General features: G+C 34.5%; 1 protein-coding gene across 4 annotated transcripts; it reads left to right on the forward strand.

Annotated features, from left to right (window-relative positions):
• Positions 1 to 2487: 2487 nt before the first annotated feature.
• LOC134278437 (beta-1,3-galactosyltransferase 1-like) lies at positions 2488 to 16427 on the forward strand. Of its 4 annotated transcripts, none has more exons than XM_062760757.1 (3): positions 2489 to 2648; positions 11206 to 11336; positions 14376 to 16427. In XM_062760757.1, exon 3 carries the CDS (start codon positions 14376 to 14378, stop codon positions 15444 to 15446), a length of 1071 nt encoding a protein of 356 aa, XP_062616741.1. In that variant the 5' UTR covers positions 2489 to 2648; positions 11206 to 11336; the 3' UTR covers positions 15447 to 16427. The 4 variants fall into 4 exon arrangements, with proteins under 4 accessions (XP_062616743.1, XP_062616741.1, XP_062616742.1 ...); XM_062760758.1 differs by lacking the exon at positions 2489 to 2648 and adding an exon at positions 4602 to 4906; XM_062760759.1 differs by lacking the exon at positions 11206 to 11336 and having other exon boundaries at positions 2488 to 2648.
• Positions 16428 to 19800: the final 3373 nt, after the last annotated feature.

A 19800-nucleotide genomic window follows, 5' to 3' on the forward strand; every position in this document is an offset into this window, starting at 1 on the left:
AGCTCATAGTTACTTGGAAATGAATCCTGCATCAAAAATTTTAACCTGTTCACTCATTCCAGAAAATGTAGGTCAGATTCAGCATCCGAAGCAAGTCTGGTAGTATCCATCCTAAGATGTACCATCCGTGCAAGTTTGGTCATTATAGGGCTCATTATATCTTGGAAATGAACCCATCACCAAAAACTTTAACCTGTTCACTCAACCGGAAAATGTAGGTCAGATTCAGCATCCGAAGCAAGCCTGGTAATGTGCATCCTTAGATGTACCATCCATGCAAGTTTGGTCAACATAGAGCTTATAGTTACTTGGAAATGAGACCTGCACCAAAAACATTAACCTGTTCACTCATCTGGAAAATGTAGGTCAGATTCAGCATCTGAAGCAAGTCTGGTAGTATTTTAAAGCCAGAATCGTTTAATTTAGAACAACATGTATTAATCGACAATTTGTCAATATTCTGGATGTCACGAGTATTCTCGGTCTGGAATCATAGGCTACACTTCATAGCAACAAGGGGCATTTGAGGTGTGCAGTGTGTGATACCGCAATTGATAGGGAAAAAATCTTGTGATTTGTGAACTTTAAGGTTGGGGCTTGTAATATAATATTTGGGAAATGCATCAAGGGTTTATGTAAACAATCTCTCCCATCCCGTGTTTTTTTTTTTCAACCTAACAGTTTAATTTTTTTTACACCAAGGTGTAAAATCCCCCTTCTAGTCAGATCCTGCATTTGTGTGAGGAGGAGCACTTAGTGAGCGGTGACCTTGAGAAGTTAGTGACCCCTTACCTTGATCACCTGTCTAGTATCCTATCGGTCATCTTGTTCTGGTCAGTATACAAAATCACAGAAACCTTCATTACTAAGTAAGATATGTAGTGAAAATGACCTTCCAAGATTTTAATTGTCATGTCATTGTGAATGTTTGTTTTTTTTTTATTTGTTTTACGTCCCTCCGAGAATTTTTTTTTACTCATAGTGAAAGACCATCCCTGGTAATTTTTCTTGAAATCGAACGAAATGTATCAACATGTCACCAAATAATGTAAATATACGAACGAGTCAAAACATACGTGAGTTTAAAGTTCGCATTACCACCTCTCTCCCCTTTATCCACTAGGGAGGGGGGGGGGCTTGGAGACCGGTCAATCGGATCGATGAGACCGAATAAACCAAAGGTCCCGTGTCGCAGTAGGTGTTGGCACGGGAGAGATCCCTCACTGCTCAATGGTCTTGAGTGCCGAGAATATGCATACCGTTTTTAGGCTCTGTTGGAAAGGGCTGGTCTCTCAATAGGAGTAAAGAATTCTCGAAGAGACATTTCTGCAATTAAGGTTTTTGTGATTTTTTACAGATCAAGCATGCGGCGGGTGTGACCGGTTCACAGGGGATGTTTACTCCTCCATGGCACCTGATCCCTCTTCTAATGTTTCAAGAAAATTGGAGTTTTTACTCTGCTACCAACTGTATTCAAAGGACTGAGCTTTACTGTTCAAATTCGTTCTTTGGTATTTCATTTCATAACGCTCTGTGGTCAGAGTGTTTGCTCTCGCTAGGGTCGCGGAATGAACGGTTGATCCTTATGTCGGTTTCATTTCCCCTTCGGTCCGTGAAGACCGGATATAAACCGAGATCCCGCGTGTCGCAGATGTTGGCAAAAAAATGATCTCAATCCCGCTTGACTGCCCTAGGCGCTGAGTTAGGGTTCTTTGTCATAATCGGGCAAGCGAAAAAAAAATGTGGACAACTCGGTGTGAAAATAATTGCTTAACTATTGGAGGGAGGGGGAGTCAGTCAACATTCAACTTTCTGGTAGATTGTATTTGCCGATAAAGTCATTGTATTGATGTAAATTTGTGAATTGTTGACTTTAAACGAGACTGTTGATATCCTTGTTTCATCAACTTGTTTGTCAATTGCTTGCTTCACTTTAGAAACTGTTCCTATTAGGACATGTATATTCTCGTGTGCCGTATTAAACTGGAGACATAAACTTTCTTTGTGCAGGTGATACAATTGTAATGGTATTGCATGCCACATAGATAAGGGAGGTTGACAATAGAAATATTTAGGCTAACGTCTTTTTCTGGAAAATAAAATGAAACAGATATATCCACGATGTGATATAGCAGTTGCTTTGCAATCTCTGATATTTGAAGCTTTTTCTGTGTTGAACCTTTTGACTTTTCATAATTTACAGACTCTCGTAACAATTCCTTGATGACTGTTTGTTTTTGCACCGGCCTCTATTTATTTAATTTAAGTTTTGTTTTTCACTAATTGTCTCGCAAAATAAATAATTATTGTTAGTTTTGCATCAACGTCTTTTACGCCTTTTGCCTCACATTCATCATGATTCTCTGAAATATTTATTCGTAAGGGGAAATACACAATGTAATACAATTTCAGAGAAGAGCAAACACGGATTTATTATTTTTTTATTAACAATATTTATAATTTATTACGTAAACCACTCTCCATATTTTCTTTTTGAATTTAGAGTAGCGGCCCTTAAAAGATGTTGTCTGCATCACGAGTGATGGTTAGGTGGCATCCTGTCGAGACTCGCAGAAAACAGAAGCAAATTATTTAAAAGTTAACAAGGTCCCTCAAAGATTTTTTCAAGTAAACCCTGACGGTCACAGGTGAGATTGATAATTTTTAAGAGTCTGCGTGAAATTATTAGACAAGACTCGTATTCGTAGTCGAGATGCTGGACAAAATCACAGGCATGGCACAGTCATTCTCTCAACACCGGGGATACCCCTGAGTCCAGCTGTCCAGCGACAACGTGTTGACTTAGGACCCCCTGGGTCACGAGGATGAGGCACAATATGTATTACTTAGCCTACAAATTCAGAGCTTATTCACTACCTGTGATGCTTTTGCTTTCAGTTTCAGACTGCTTTATTGATAATTAGGCCTATTAATTTAATATAATACTGTACATGTAAAATAACTTCATTTGAAGGGGGGGAGGGCTAATTCCAATTTGAAAACATCCTTGTGTATTTAGTCTCATAACCCACCCACTCCCTCCTTTTTTTACACACAGTCTGGTATTTAATTAATAATTTATATTTAGAAATTGCCAGAAATTTAGGAGAGGAGGATTCTAATCTATATCCTTAATTTATCACCTTGTAAATTTTGCATTTACCTCACCCTAATAAATTCAACACTTACAACATAATATAAACCCTAAAGTGTCTGCGGAAGTTTTTTTTTTTTTTTTTTTTTTTGCTGACGGCCATTTTTTTTATTGTGCCCCCTTTTGCTGAATGTTGATAACTACTTTTTTGTTTATGTTTTCAGTAAGGTTTTGAACACACATCATAAACGCTACGAACCTTAAACTTTTGTTGTTCAAAAGACTTACTGCAGTGTTTTAAAAATACTTTCATGCTTGAGACTTTTTTTTTACATAAAAATATCTAGACATAATGGACAAGTTCAAGACCACATAATGAATATAACCACTGTGAATTCAAATACCAAAAAATTAATTTTAGAATCGATATCAGTAGTGAAATAAAAATAAGAGTGACAAATTAAAATTAAAGTCTATAAACCAATTTTAAACTCAATTCCTTACTAGGTCCAAGTGACTGACTGATATTTTCAAAACAGTCAAACTAGTTGTCTAAAGGCCGGTATACACGGTAAGATTTGTATTATAAGATTTGTATTATAATACAAAATCTTACTGTGTATACACTCTTAATACAGTGTATCATAAGATTTTTCGAACCTTATAAAACTGTATTAAGAATAGAGCAATGCTCTATTTCCTAATACAAGTCTTAACTCACCTTTCACTTTCAACCAATCAAATGTACTCACATTGGGGGTCATCCTATTTATATCATTACTAAATAAAGCACATGGTAAATAATAATGGCCGACTTTTCGAGTAAAGATATCGAAAAACTCGTGATTTTATGGGAAGGGGAAGAGGAGTTGTGGAATATATCAAGCTGTAGCTACCACAAAAAGGATGCTAGAAGCAGAGCTCATTATTATCATTTTAATTATTTTGACAGAGAGAGAAATATGACAGGAGAAAACACGTGGGAATAATAGTTTATTTACAATCTTATAAAATATGTATTAGCGTGTGTACAAGAAAGTATTATGATACAAAAGAATTATAATACTTGTACTACAAATCTCTTCGTGTATACCGGCCTTAAATCAGACAAAATACAGACAAAATACCAAAGAAGACACCCTTGATATATAGCATTCTGTTACATCATAGACATAAAGCGGTTCGCTTTAGGTCTATGGCTACATAAACAAAGATAAAAATCAGGCCATCCTTCCTCAAATCTGATACCCAGTTTTTTTTTTAATTAATTTTTTGATTATAAGTTCAGTGGGTGTCAACTATAATGTGTTCACTCCTGCAGTCAAATATAATCGATTCCTGGCAATGAAATGACACACACTACAGTATAATATTGACTATTGGGCAAAATAGAACTGGATCAAAGGCTTACTTTTTAAACGCCGGATCTTACTGAATGACGATCGAGGAATGTACAGTTTTTAGCCTAAGTCGACCCGTAATGGGACCACACAATAAACAATAGATAGGGCCAGTGTATTCTCAACACCTGACTGCACAGACGTACGCCATTGTAGGCTTTTATAGCTGTCCAAGCGTACTGGTTTTAAAATTCGTAGCGAATGGATGTTTGTCTTCGGATTATGGTGCTCGAAAATATTGATCTAAAAAAATGGCTAGATATCCACAGCACTTCCAAACAGAGCCGTCACGCCATGACACTATGGACTTTTAACCGGAGTACCTTAAGTCGTGACATATACAATACAAAGTGATAATACTTCTTATTAGTGGATTTGTTTTCGATATTGATTTGGGATCTATGATATGATTGTAAGTACTGTTTACTTTTTTCATCGTACATGATCCCCCCCCCTTCTCAACCCTCCTCCTAGCAAAAAAATAACAATAATAAATGATGAATGCTGGTATATAGCCTTAAAATAAATAAATAGTTATCTAATGCTCTGATTGGGATCAATATATAGAGATTTCACAATGAAGTCCATGCAGCTATTAATAAATCTTAACACAATGTGTATAAATGGCCCAATGTGCTTAAAATTTGGAATGGGGTTAGTAACTAAAATGTAAGCTTAGAATATTATAATTTTGTTCTGAATCTGTTAACGATATATCAGACTTAGCACAAATAGTACAACTTTATACCATGAACTCACTATTGGGTTAAGTAATTCATAAATAAATAAAAATAAATTAATTTAGAGGTAGTGGTGTTCACTTCCTATTTATTATTCGTATTGAAACTTTTCTGATATGTAACATAGCCGATATCTATTTTATGTTCAATTTTTATACATGTATCATGAAAAAGATGGAAGTGTAAAACAGCGAATAACCTGATAACACAGCTCATTCAAAAGCTACCCTTGAGCATTTTTTCTCTGTCCTTCAGATCTTTGTATCATTGCGAAATATTGGTAGATCACAAACTTGTTCAGACGAGTCAACATTCACACCCCCACCTTTTAAATTTGCTTCAACCTTAAATTTAAACAAAAGAAAAGATGAGATAGATGGGTCTTCAGGTGTCTCCCCTTCTCGACCTTATCATGTGGTGTCGTCCGTCTCTGTTGCCTGAGCTGAGAAACAAGGTTATGTTTACACACAGATTATTGATCAGGAATTATTTGTATTAGGTGACCCTTGTACACCCATAGTTCGTCGTAACTAACTTTTTAAGAGGGCTGGGACCATTTTTTTAAAGACTCTATTGATCTTCTTTTAGATGAAGAGCTCCATGTGAAGATATAAAAAAAAAATGATCAAATTTTAAAACTTAAATGTACGAAATTTTTCTTTGCCAAATGATAGTTGACTGCTCAAGAAATCATATATAAACAATGAAGTTATGCATGATGGTTACAATTTGTTGTCTCCCTAAAACTGGTCATGTTTGTATTGACCGTTCAGATGCTTCTGAAATATCCGTAAAAGTGGGTCATATAATTATTATTCATATTACCTAATGTCAATATTGACTTCAATAGACGATTATACACATAACTCGTACTCTATATTTTTTTCTCACAAAGCCTGGGTCCTCTCCTTATAAGGTCAAGGTAAATACACAAGTATAATTTTAAATAAATAATCATGGAAGAAGAAAAAAAGCAAGAAAATATACTTGAAGGAGAAAATAAAACGAAGTACCAGTTTTGAAATATTGATAAAGGCTATATACATGTCAGCATATGAAAAAAAAGTTTTCTTTTTTGCTTTATATATGTTACATTAAGTTTTAGAATTCGGAGGTTTTAAAATTTACTATAACAATCTAGATTGTTATAGTTGGTTTTAAATTCTCTGAATTCTAAAACTTTAATGTAACGTATGCCCGTGCTGAGTTCATAATAACAATACTCAGTATATAAATCTAAGTTCACAGATCACGATCAATATTTGTTTGAACAGATTTTAAGATTATCTTTATTTTATACTAGCAAAAAGCAATGGTGAGCTTCTCAGACTATTTGAAAAGGGTAAAAATAAAGACATCTGAAAAAATCGAAATAGAAATTTTTTTTTCTCGAAATACAATGGCATTTAATTTAATATTGATTTTCTTTTCTTTTCTCAGTGTGGAACTTGGTCAAACATTTGGACTACATGTATATATATGTAGAATTTTAAACAATAAAGAAACAAACAAACAAAAGGTCAGATTAATTTCCGTTAGGTCACTATGTGCATTCCCGAAAAGCCACCGCTTTACATTTGAGTTGTACAAATTGAAGTCTTACTTGGCATTTAAAAATGTAAAGCTTTAATTCACTGTTCTGTCTATGTTTAATTGGAGCTCATTAATGCTCTTGTTCTGTAAGTAGAGTAAGTATTACGTTACGTCCCCCAAATTGGACATGTCTATAAATATTTCAAAGTGGAACCCTGTACGAGTCCAATGAAAATGAAAATGCATACATGTATGAACGCAAATTATGCGCACAAAGACACGCTCGCACAAGCGCGTCACTATATTTCCTCAAACTGTTGGGAGTGGGGGGGGGGGGGGCAAATAATCAAATTCAAGTATCAGTCCGGCGCTGAATCGGTGATATAACTGCAGGGGTTTAAATTTTCCCTAAAAATTCACTAGTCCAAGGACTATTGAGCTAGTAAATTTAACTAGTCCGTGTCATAAAATTACTAGTCCAAAGTTTAAAAAAAAACATGCATTTGTTTTAATCAATTTGATTACAGTGGGGGTTTTTGTTAGTACTTTGGGACTGGGGGCTTGGGCCATAAGAATTTGGAATTTCAGCTTCAATTTGGCTAAATTAATTGGGGAATATCCCAGAAAACCCAGTCATTAAAACAGCATTGGCAAAATGCTTTGTTTGTATTACTTTATAACGAACAATTGTTATCACATATCAAGACTATTCTTGGTATAATTATCTAATTACTTGCATAAAGAACAATAGTGGTATCTTGTAATAAGAATATACCTAACTAATTAAAAAAATAATAATAATTTGATTGCAATTAACTAATGAAGAAAAATCCAATATGGCTGAACAACCACAAAACCTGCTTGAACTCTACTTGAAAAAATGCAATAAACAAACTGAATTTGATCACACATTTCGTAAGTTTTTCTTTGGGATGACTTCCACTACAATATGGGAAAATACAGGCATATTTCCCATTGGAACTGGGGCCGAATTTCGGCCCGAAAAATTACGGAATTAAAATAATTTTTCTTCTTCTCAAGACTACTAGTCCGACGGACTATCAAAGGGTAACAATTGGCTAGTCCGCCCCAATAATCTTTAGGTCCCGGACCTCGGACCACCGTATTTTTAAACCCCTGAACTGATATTCCAAGTCATAGTAGAGATTTTAAGAAAAAAAATCATAAAACGGATTTTTTTTTGTTTTAAAATCAAGGGCCTGGGTCACAGCGACATTTGGTTGAAATCGGGGAAAATATCATGTGTTTAATATTTTTGTAAATATTTTTTTTTTCATTTGCAAAGTATCTCTTGAATTATTTTACATTTGGTCAATCTGTTTTTGGAGCGTACCATTTAGATTTTTTTATACCCCACGCAACTAGTTGCGGGAGGTATAATGTTTTTGACTGGTCCGTCAGTCAGTCAGTCAGTCCGTCAGTCAGTCCGTCAGTCAGTCCTCTTTTTTTGTCAGCGCAACTCCTCATAAACCGCTGCACAGAATTTCGTCAAACTTTGCAGGTATTTAGGACACAATGTGTAGATGTGCATATTACCAGGAAATTCCGATTCCTTTATTTTTTCCGGGAATTTCCGCACTTTTTAACTTAGGCATTTGGCCATACCTTGAATATAGAGATGAACAGTTTGTCAGCACAACTCCTCATAAACCGCTGCACAGAATTTCGTCAAACTTTGCAGGTATTAAGAACACAATGTGAAGATATGCATATTACCAGGAAATTCCGATTCCATTATTTTTTCCGGGAATTTCCACACTTTTAACTTAGGCATTTGGCCATACCTTGAATATAGAGATGAACAGTTTGTCAGCGCAACTCCTCATAAACCGCTACACAGAATTTCGTCAAACTTTGCAGATATTTAGGACACAATGTGTAGATGTGCATATTACTAGGAAATTCCGATTCCTTTATTTTTCCGGGAATTTCCGCACTTTTAACTTAGGCATTTGGCCATACCTTGAATATAGAGATGAACAGTTTGTCAGCACAACTCCTAATACACCGCTGCACAGAATTTCGTCAAACTTTGCAGATATTTAGGACACAATGTGTAGATGTGCATATTACCAGGAAATTCCGATTCCTTTATTTTTTCGGGAATTTCCGCACTTTTAACTTAGGCATTTGACCATACCTTGAATACAGAGATGAACAGTTTGTCAGCACAACTCCTCATAAACCGCTGCACAGAATTTCGTCAAACTTTGCAGGTATTTAGGACACAATGTGTAGATGTGCATATTACCAGGAAATTCCGATTCCATTATTTTTTCCGGGAATTTCCGCACTTTTAACTTAGGCATTTGGCCATACCTTGAATATAGAGATGAACAATTTGTCAGCGCAACTCCTCATAAACCGCTGCACAGAATTTCGTCAAACTTTGCAGATATTTAGGACACAATGTGTAGATGTGCATATTACCAGGAAATTCCGATTCTTTTATTTTTCTGGGAATTTCCGCACCTTTAACTTAGGCATTTGGCCATACCTTGAATATAGAGATGAACAGTTTGTCAGCGCAACTCCTCATAAACGGCTGCACAGAATTTCGTTAAACTTTGCAGATATTTAGGACACAATGTGTAGATGTGCATATTACCAGGAAATTCCGATTCCTTTTTTTTTCCGGGAATTTCCACACTTTTCAACTTAGACTTTTTTGCCATATTTTGAATATAGAGATGAACAGTTTGTTAGCACCACTCCTCTTAAACTGTTGTACATAGTTTCGTCAACCTATGCTGATATTTAAGACATATTCCATTATTTTATCCCAAAGAGTTTTGCATATTATTCAAGAAAATTTCTCACCCCTCTCCCCCCACTTCAAATTAATGTGTGGATTTGTATATTTTCAAGAAATTTTGATTCCATAATTTATCTAGAAACTTCATTCCACATTTAAATGTCCTCATATGCAAGACATTTTGATGTGAAGATTTTTTGCAATTATTGCTCTTTTTGATCTATACTATGTACATGTATTTAAAGTGCACTGTGCCTTTCATTAAATGTGTTTCACCGTCAAGTTATGGGGGAGCGTGGGGTATGTGAGCTAGCTCACTTTTTCTTTCATTTAAACACCATTCCTGAAGTCGGGGGGGGGGGGGGATTTTCTTTTATGAAATTGGGGAAAAAAAACGCATACGTGTTTCCATTGGGAATTGGACGTATTATAGACCCCCTACGACCCTTAGAAACCCTAATACAATTTGTTTGTTATTTCGAAACTTTGCTTCCCCCTTAACTTTTGCACATGTAGTTTGAAGATTGATTTATAATCTATTTTTTCTTTTTTTCCCTTAAAGCGTATGACGACCGTAAGGGGATGCTTTGACCAAAATTAGGGGACGTTTTGACCGGGACGGTTTTATTCGGGGGCGCTTTGACTGGACCCGTCAAAGCGCCCCCGAATAAAACCGTCCCGGTCAAAACGTCCCCTAATTTTGGCCAAAGCATCCCCTGATTTTGGTCAAAATTGACTAAAATTAGGGGACGCTTTGACTGGGACGTTTTTATTATGGGGCGCTTTGACTGGCTCCCCATTGGCACTAATTAAAAAAAAATGTTGAAATATTTTTCAAGTACAGACAAGTTGAAAAGAAAAATCTCCCTTTATATGCACTAACAAAAAAATCATAGTTGAGGTCTAGTTATTTTATATAATTAAACTTTTGACCGTTTATTGTCCTTTAGATGTTTTCAGGGCTCCATGTTTGCACTGCTCCCCATTTTGTATCGTGACGATGGACTATACTGTTTGTTTTCTCCATAATTTTAAACATTTTTCTTGTAATAAGAATATACCTAACTAATTAAAAAAATAATAATAATTTGATTGCATACATCTATTTATTTTTTTTTATTATCTAAAAAAAATGTTTTAAAACGTCGAGTATCTATAGATGTCGAAACGTACATGTAAGCAGAAACATTTTTTACTGAAAGTAGGGTACTAATATTGGTTGGATTTTCATAAAACTCCAGGCACTGGATACATAATCAAAAACATTTATTACACAACATTAAAATAGTTTTACATAAGCATATATGATATCTTTATTACTATGAATGGAAGATATATACTGTCCCCCTGCTTTAACAAGTTTTTTTTTTTTCTGCGTTATTTATGAAATTACAAGTGTGCGTAAATGCGTAAACGTTATCCGGAAATACTTATACATAAATAGTAAGTCTCAACTGGTTCTAACTTATTCAGTCCGATAATGAATTCAAAATTGGATGCTCTTGACCGAAATGTATACACACTTACATTTGTTGGTATTTATAAGAATTAACCTTGGTCTACACCAGCTACATGTAGATGAACTTCCTTAATTCTTGTTGCGAATGAAGTCATGCAGACATTTTTCATGTCAAGGATTAATATTCTTAATTTCTAGAGCAGGATTAACAATGAAGACATTGTGACCCTCGGAAAATGTGAATCCCTGGTAGGCCGAAGTATACCAGCATCACCGTGGGCTGTTATATATACAGTAATAATTTCTTCATGAAGCATTTCTAGCCAGAAAAAAAGTAGGTACATATTCAAAAATTCACTCTTTGTGTATTAACAGTTCAATTTAGTCATTTTCGATATAAAAGAGCTTTTCAATCCCATACGCCTCCTTTTAATCTAAAAAAGAAAATAAGCGAAATATACGAATGACTGTTTTAATATCCCATATTACGAGAAAGTCAAGATGAGCTAACCCCCCCCCCCCCTCCTTCCCGTGAATCCCAGCTTTTTGGAGCAAGGCCATTGCGAAGTAGCTATGTTATAATTAACCCCAATGGAACAAAGTTGAATTGATGATTCGTCAAATACCGTTATACACTTCGGACAAGTTTTGTTTATAGCATCTGGCCCACAATAATAATTTTTGGAGTTGACCTTTTATCAAAAACCCTGTATTCCCTAACTGGTCCAACATTGTATTGGGCATGCATTTAAGAAATAAGGTATCATTTTTTGAGTTTTATTGAGATGTAAAACGGGTTGGTCACGTGATCAAATCCCATAAAGCCCGAAGGGCTTTATGGAAGATTTGATCATGTGCCAACCCGTTTTACATCTCAATAAAACTCAAAAAATGATACCTTATTTCTTATATTTACATTTGTGACTTATTCATACTTTATATTTGCCTGATTATTAATGTTAACGTGTGAAATGCCTTAATTTTTTCAAACCCAACGGCATGTATGTAATCCACTAAACGCGTGTCGACCCTTTATGACGTCACAGAGGAATTACGTCGAACGTTTATCCAAACGCACATCTATGACCTCTTGACCCCATACCTGTATTTACACAGTTATAAAAACGCTTGCCTTTAGTAGTGTTATATAAAGGAAAACATTTGCAAATGTAAATATATAAAGATGTTTCGGATTCTTCATTCGACCTATATTTTCTGGATTATTGAAAACTTCAAAGTTGATTTTTTATTTTTTTTCTTTGTCCAGACCAGGAATCTCTACCCTGTCCATTTAAGCGATCCAATGCAGAGCACAGATTCAATTACTATAGTATGTTTAAAAAAATGATCAATGGGAAAGAGTAGATGTTTAAAGATAAAAAAGAGCAAGGTTTAATAAAGAAACCAAATCTTCCACATAAAGAATGTGCAAACTTTTCACCAAGCCTCCATAAATTGCAGTTTTTGAATGTCTACAAAAATTGTTTGTGTTATCTATATTAACTTTATAAATTTAAAATATACCAGGAACAGAAAGGCATCTCCTGTGAGATTTGCATGTGACCTCCCTGTTTCCTTTTCCCTTCATTTTTGTACGTAACAGACTTTCACTAGGAACGGATTAATTAATTTTGCGTTAATTATAGTTATGTTGCTATTATGCCCTTGACTTTTTGAAAACGTAGGAAGGAGATAGGGCGATTATTGATCGAGTTTCTAACATGAACCGACTGTCTGTAGTGTTATAATCATCCACATCGGAGTAAGTCTGTTTCCATTTTTGGGCTTCAATCTTTTATTTTCACTGAAATAAGTAAGTACGTACAAATTCTTTGTTATTTGCTTTATCAGCGTTGTCTAGTCGACAGGTAAAGGAACTCGATTTACCTGTAGGGGGGCTTTTGTTTCCTGTCTCAAACTACGGCCTTATTATTTATTAATTTAATGAGAACATGTGATTTTTTTTAATTTCTGTAGTATCATTACTGCTGAATAAATGAGTTCTAATATAATAGTAGTCCATTTGAAATCAATTCATACAGAATACAAAATGTCAATGCATATAGAAGTGCAAGTTTTAAATTGAATGATGCTTGTTTGATTTTGAGGAAATATACTCAAATTGTAGTTAGTTAACTAATTCTGCAAATTTTCGTATTATAGGAATAGAACCGTTTCAATGCTTTAATTGTAAATGTAAATTTTAACCTTGGTGACATGGTAAATGTTTTTGTTGAGGATACAGCAATATGAACGTTGATCAAAAGGCACCTAGCACGTTGGGGGTTGTGCTCTGGTTTCGAGGATTATGCGTTGTCACAACAGGGAAAAGCATGTGGAACCTTCCCTTACATTGTGTATTTAAAGTGTAGCAGGTGTAACAACACAATAACTATATACCCCATGTATCTTTTTATTCAAAATGTAAGTATAGAGATTCAATATACAGCATAATGTTCTCTCCCTCTCTTCGATTTCTAAAATGCAACATAGACTATACATATTGAAAAGTGGAGTCTAAATTTCTGTCAATAGTTGATGAGCCTGATGATAAAGCTGGTATATCTTGCAGCATAAAAACACCATGTGTCTTAATTAACAAATCAATACATCGTGATATTCTGTTGTTACGTTAAAATACATTAATTATAAATAACAGAGAGTAAAGGGAGATAAACCGGAAGTATAGTACCTTATCACTGTCTGTAATCAGTACCCCCTTTTTTTAGGTTTCGAAAACAACAAACAATTCAGAAATACCAAAATATGGTACACGTGTAATTCATTTTTTTATAGATAATTTTAAAATTAAGAAGTATATACTCCGGTATTCTAAAACTTCCTAGGAATGTTCTGTTACATTTACCACTTCCGTCTTAAACAAACACATGTATACATGTTTGAATACAGAACTATCCTCCATAACCAAATAAAAAGTTTAAAACTTGGGCAAATCACACTTTTGATACAAGATTTCAAGTTAGCAAATAAATTGGCATGATAACAATAGTCTCTCTGTTTCTCATTTTGTTTCGTATACGACATAATATGCACAATGTTGAACATTTTCCTGTTGAATTTCCTTGTCAAATTACCTTTGTCCGGTATATATAATTTTTGATTTGACTCAAAATTCTCCTTTGTAAGATTATTTTTTGAAAAAGTAGAAACTCAAACATCTTACCGATAATCTTGATTTGGTGAAGTCAGAACAATTGATAAGGCGGTGTTTTACATTTAATAAATCATGTTTGTCGTTATACTGCTAGGGAAGTAAAACTCTTGGAAAATGTATGTTGAAGTCACATCTGTTACTATTAGCTACTATCACGCTATGATTATATTGTTTAATTTATTTCTGTATTGATTGCAGATGTTTCCATCCATTAATTCCTTTGTAAGGAGGCTGAAAACCAGATATTGCCATGTCCGGGAAGTGAAGATTTCGACATTATGGAAACTGACGGGCTTGTTTGTTGTGACGTCACTCTTCTTCATGCAAAAATCCATCAATTCAAATCCCAAACAAATTGTGTTCACGTGGTCAAACAACGACATAAAAAAGGCATTACTCAAAGAAAAGTTTAAAGAAACACTATCGCCGCTGGAGCCCTGCGAGAATGACGGGGAGTCTGTTTTTATGTTGGTTATGGTCAACAGCGAAGTCTCTAATTTCAAACACCGTAATGCAATACGAGAATCGTGGGGTTCTGTGTCAAAAGTGGACAAGAGTGTTCGATTGATATTCGTGATAGGAAAAACTCAAGATCCGGTTGTTCGGGAAAGTATCAATCTTGAGAAAGCCGTCTTCAACGACATCTTAGACACAAACGTAACGGAGGCTTATGATAAATTGACTTATAAATCTATAGCAATTTTAAAATGGGCACATACCCACTGTAGCAAAACGAAATACCTTATAAAGGTTGACGATGATATATTTTTTAATATACATAGGCTTATGTCAGAACTTGAAAAATGGAATCCAAAAAATTCTGTTATTGGATGTGAAGAGAGCAAAAATGCCCCTGTGAGATTCTTTTTATTCAAATGGCACGTGACTAGAGAGCAGTACAGTGCTGACACCTACCCTGTATATATAACAGGGCCCGCCTATCTCATTACGGGGGATATCATATCCAAACTTTACCGTGCTTCATTTGATGTTCCGTATTTTTTCATTGAGGATATTTTCGTAGCAGGACTTTGCAGGGAAAAAATTGGAGCGAAAGTTGTTGGACATAAAGAGTTTTCCTGTAGTTATCGAGATAGGGGGCCCTGTGGGATATCCTTCCAGGAATTCATAGTCGGCCATCATTACTACCCAGAGGAAATGGTCCGGATGTGGCATGAATTAAATAATCCGTCAGCCCAGTGTCGGCTTGTAGATTATTACTGGATAGCAACTATAATTGATATATTGAAAGGATTGATGCCATTTTAACGTAGGCGTATATACTCAGAAAAGCTCAAGTTGCATTTTCGAAATTTTTTTTTCAAATAATCAATTTTGATTACCTGAGGAATTTTAAATGGATGCTGATTACCTCTTATTTTACCCAAATTATCGAAGCTTTCTTTTTTAAATTTAGCAATTGTTTGTTATGAATTTGTATGGTCACTTCCTTATAGAAAAAAAAAAAGAAATGCACCCCTTTGCACATCTGCAATAGATTTTTTATTCTCCCTAAGAAGCATAGAGTCAGTAAATTTTTAACAAATAGTTTATATATTGCACAAGTTAATTGGGTCTGTGATATCATTTTGTATGTGTAATAAGATTTTCCGGAAAGTTGTTTTGAGTTTTTCTGTGGGCTTTGTCACTTATTTGTTTCCTTTCTCTTAACGTTCTGAAAAATGTTGAAAAACGGTACTCAGTTTACTCATCAAGTTAAAATATTTCAGATAGTAACAAATTTTGAACACAATAAAATACCTGCACTTGTTTTTACAATCCTCTGAAGCTGTTAGACACGGAAGAGCTCAATGTCTTTGGGATTTTATTTTGCTTTTAGGATGTTAGAGTTACACGAAGGAAGGGATGTGAACAGATTTAGATAGCGCTGTTTGCCGAAGGGTAAACATGTATAGTTCTGCGTACAGCATGCAAATCAAGAATTAGATGTTTGAATCTTGTCAAACCGAGAAATTTCAAAATTTTAAACGTATTTCAGTTCGTTACTTTCGTCATTTTGATACGCAAGAGCATGCTTTACATACGGAAATTTCTATTGCACGTAACTTACAAATACGTTGAATTACAAGAGCTCACAATCTCCGAATCTCGATTGCCGAACTGTACACCTTCGTTCCTTTGCTCTGTGATATTTAAGTAGATTTGGAGAATATATTCTCATACCAAAAGTTCTAGGGGATTGGGTTTAATATTCATATGGATTTTCGCATTTACAAATTTAAAGCATTACACGTACTGTAAATCACTTTTCATTCGCGAGAACTTTATTTTCGCGTAATTAAGATATTCGCGAAAAAAGCGTATAACAGAATTCCTTAAGATTAAATAGAGCAATGACCACAATTCGTGAAAATTTTGTCTCGCTAATAAAGAGTCAATGACTATCTCGCGAAAATAAGGTGTCGCGAAAATTAAGTGATCTACAGTATTTGATTTCCGGTGAGATTCTGGCAAATTGATTCCTCTAGCAACAGGAATAAGAAAAGCAGTAAAGGGACTTAACTCTTTAACTCTGCTACATCATTAATGCACCATTAAAGCATCTTTCTTTTCCTTTTTTTAAAATTTATTTTCAAAAATTGAAGTAGATGGAACATGTTATGATACGCAATCAATTTATCTGTGGTGTTGATTTTTTATGTAGAATATCATAGTCAATATTGCATTGTATACGCTCTTATTGAGCAGTTCACGCACTAACATAATTCAGCAATGATATTTTACACTTAAACAGTAAAATGCTTTCTTTGTTTGTTGTTACTGGAATGAACGGAAGCAGCTGTTGCAGAAAAAATACATAACCCGCGTAAGCGGGTTATGTAGATTTTTTTTACACCGTTCATTCCAGTAACAACAAACAAAGAAAGCATTTTATTGTTTATATTTATATCTGTTTAAATAATAAATTAAAGTAGGATTAAAAAGATTAATTATTGTATTAATGATGCGAACGTCTTTATACGTTTCATTGATGGAACAGCCACTGATTAAGAAATCTGTACAGGCGACCTGCCTACTGTAATGCAGTGATGAACGCAATGGGGTTTCTTAAGAAATAAAGGAAAAATAATATATATAGTTTAATTAACCCCTTGATCTTTTTAAAACCACCCAAACAGGAAAAATAATATATTGGAATAAATGTTTGTCACCGGTCACAAATTCATTTGCAGACCTTAATTCTTGAATCATTATTGGGATTTGATTGCTGCTGTCCTTGACCTGAAGTTGTGTCATTCTCTTGACTCAGGGTCAAAGGTCACTGGAAAATGTATGTTGTCCCCCGCTTTCACTGAAAGTTGATCTGTCCGCCCGTCTGTCTCTCTGTAACAGTTTCGTTTCCGCAAGATATCTCAAAAAGCCTTTGAGCGTTTGCAGTGAAATTTTACATAACAATTCCCCATAGCCTAAAAAAAAACCCTACAGAGTTTGAGGTCAAAGGTCAACGTCATAATTTTTAAACACTTTCGTTTCCGAACGATATCTCTATAAGCCTTTGAGCTTTTGCAATGAAATTTAATATCACAACTCCTCATGGCCTAAGAAAGACATCTGTTGATTTTGAGGTCAAAAGTCAAGGTCATAAATTCATACATTCTGTGTGTGCGTAAAACTTTCATTTACGAGTGATATCTCAAGAATCGTTTGAGCTTTTGCAATTATTATTATAATTTTTTTTTTCACAACTTATGACCTTGCCCGTTCCTCGTCGTGCCCCCCCCCCCCCCCGACCCCGACTCAGTGCATGCTCTTCTATTTCCATAAGCAGGGGACACATATTCTCTGAAGAAGCTTGTTGGAGTTGTAATTCAAATATCTTGATAAAACAATTACGGAGCCGTAAACTGAGATGGGTGTAGATTCATTTTCTCTTGTTTTGATCTCCAAAAATATATATAGGCATCTCATCTAAATGTGGAGAAATCATAAGCTTGGCCATATTTTTTAATTGATCTCGGGTAGAGAAATAACGTAGTATTACTGTCAGGCGTCAGTTAATTATAATTATGTTGCTTGATGCTGATATTAGATAGACAACGACCAAACTCACATGTTCACCTGTATAGGGAAGAGAGACAATAAGCTTTACCAAAAAAAGTGTGTATGTTTAACAAGTATTTCATATTGTATGTTTGTCTGTGAGTGCACACCAAGTCAATAATATTGTTAGATTGACTGTAAATTATTAACTTGTACATACCATATTTTGTAAGTTTGTATGTTTTTGCAATATTTTTGTAAGTTGGATTTGTTGTTAGTTTTTGTTTAAGTGAAGGTTAATAATATTGTACTTTTGTGTTCATTGAAATACTAAAATAAGTTACATATGCTATAAATTTGTGTGTGAGTGTATGTGCGCAAAACTTTTAAGTTATTATGTTGTAAGCTTATGAATGTGTAATGTTAGTTATATATTGTCTGTCTGTTTGTACGTTATGGTGTTCAAAGGTTGGTCTTTTTGCAATACGGAGAGTTGATACTTAGAAAGAAAATAAGCATTTACCCTGTATCATGGCCAGATGAACCAGTCTGAGTGATTTAAATACAATTTAATTGTTATGTTTAATAAAAATGTTCATTTTATATGGAGAAGTTATGCAATTTGACATGTGTTATTTACATGTATTTTTGTCACAAAAATATTTTCATAATTAAATTCTTTTAACAATTTCTTGAAATTCTGTCCATTCTACAAGTAAAATAAAGTTCAGATAAGTACGGAGTTTAGCAGAACTCCATCTCGACATATCGATTAACCTAAGAGGCTGGGGATATATTGGGCAACAGAGCCGAGACCATAACGTCTCTCAGGACTGACAGCGGTGCTGAAGAAAAATTGTGTCTCCTCACCCAGCTAAATCTTTGCAAGGCTTACGTTAATAGAGACCGATATGACTTGATTATGTTTAAGATGTAAACCCAAACTCAACCCAAATTTCAAAAAGGGATTTAATTTCCCCTTCATTAAAAAAATGAATTCCATAAAAATGTTCATAAAACATCGACTCAATATTTAAAAGGATCTTTAAATTGAATGGAATTGAAGTAGGCGTTTAACCTTTGAGGACTTCAGACATTTCAATTTCAGATTTAATAGAGGACCATAGTTCAGACAGAGAAATTTTCAAACATTTCACTTAAGAGCAATGTCAAAGACTCCAAACATTTCATGTCTTAGGCAGTAGAAAGCTAGGTGATCATGGACATTTTAATTTCGACTATCTAACCCTCCTGGAAAAAGGAGAGCCAAGATTTTTTTTTAAAATTCACCACGGTACAAGAACCTATAAAAATCACAATGTTTACATTTATTTAAAATAACTTTAAAACCAAATTTTAAGAATCTAAAGCACAATTTTACGTCTGAAATGACTGGGTATAAAAATATATAAATAGCATAAGAAAAATGTCTAGTTGTTTTGATTTCAGAAATAATAATTTGCATCCTATTGCAGCATCTGTCATACAAGGAATAAAATATGCATATACAAGAATACATTTTTGGTTACCTAAGTTCAAAGCTCAAGTGACCTTTTTTGATGCATGTCTTATCTTTTCCTTATTATTGTACATGTAACAACCTCATACTTGTCTGTTATGG

Source organism: Saccostrea cucullata, unplaced genomic scaffold (genome assembly GCF_032062105.1).
Source record: "Saccostrea cucullata isolate Sc308-1 unplaced genomic scaffold, CSIRO_AGI_Scuc_v1 ctg414, whole genome shotgun sequence".
In the NCBI taxonomy this organism is placed as follows: domain Eukaryota; kingdom Metazoa; phylum Mollusca; class Bivalvia; order Ostreida; family Ostreidae; genus Saccostrea; species Saccostrea cuccullata.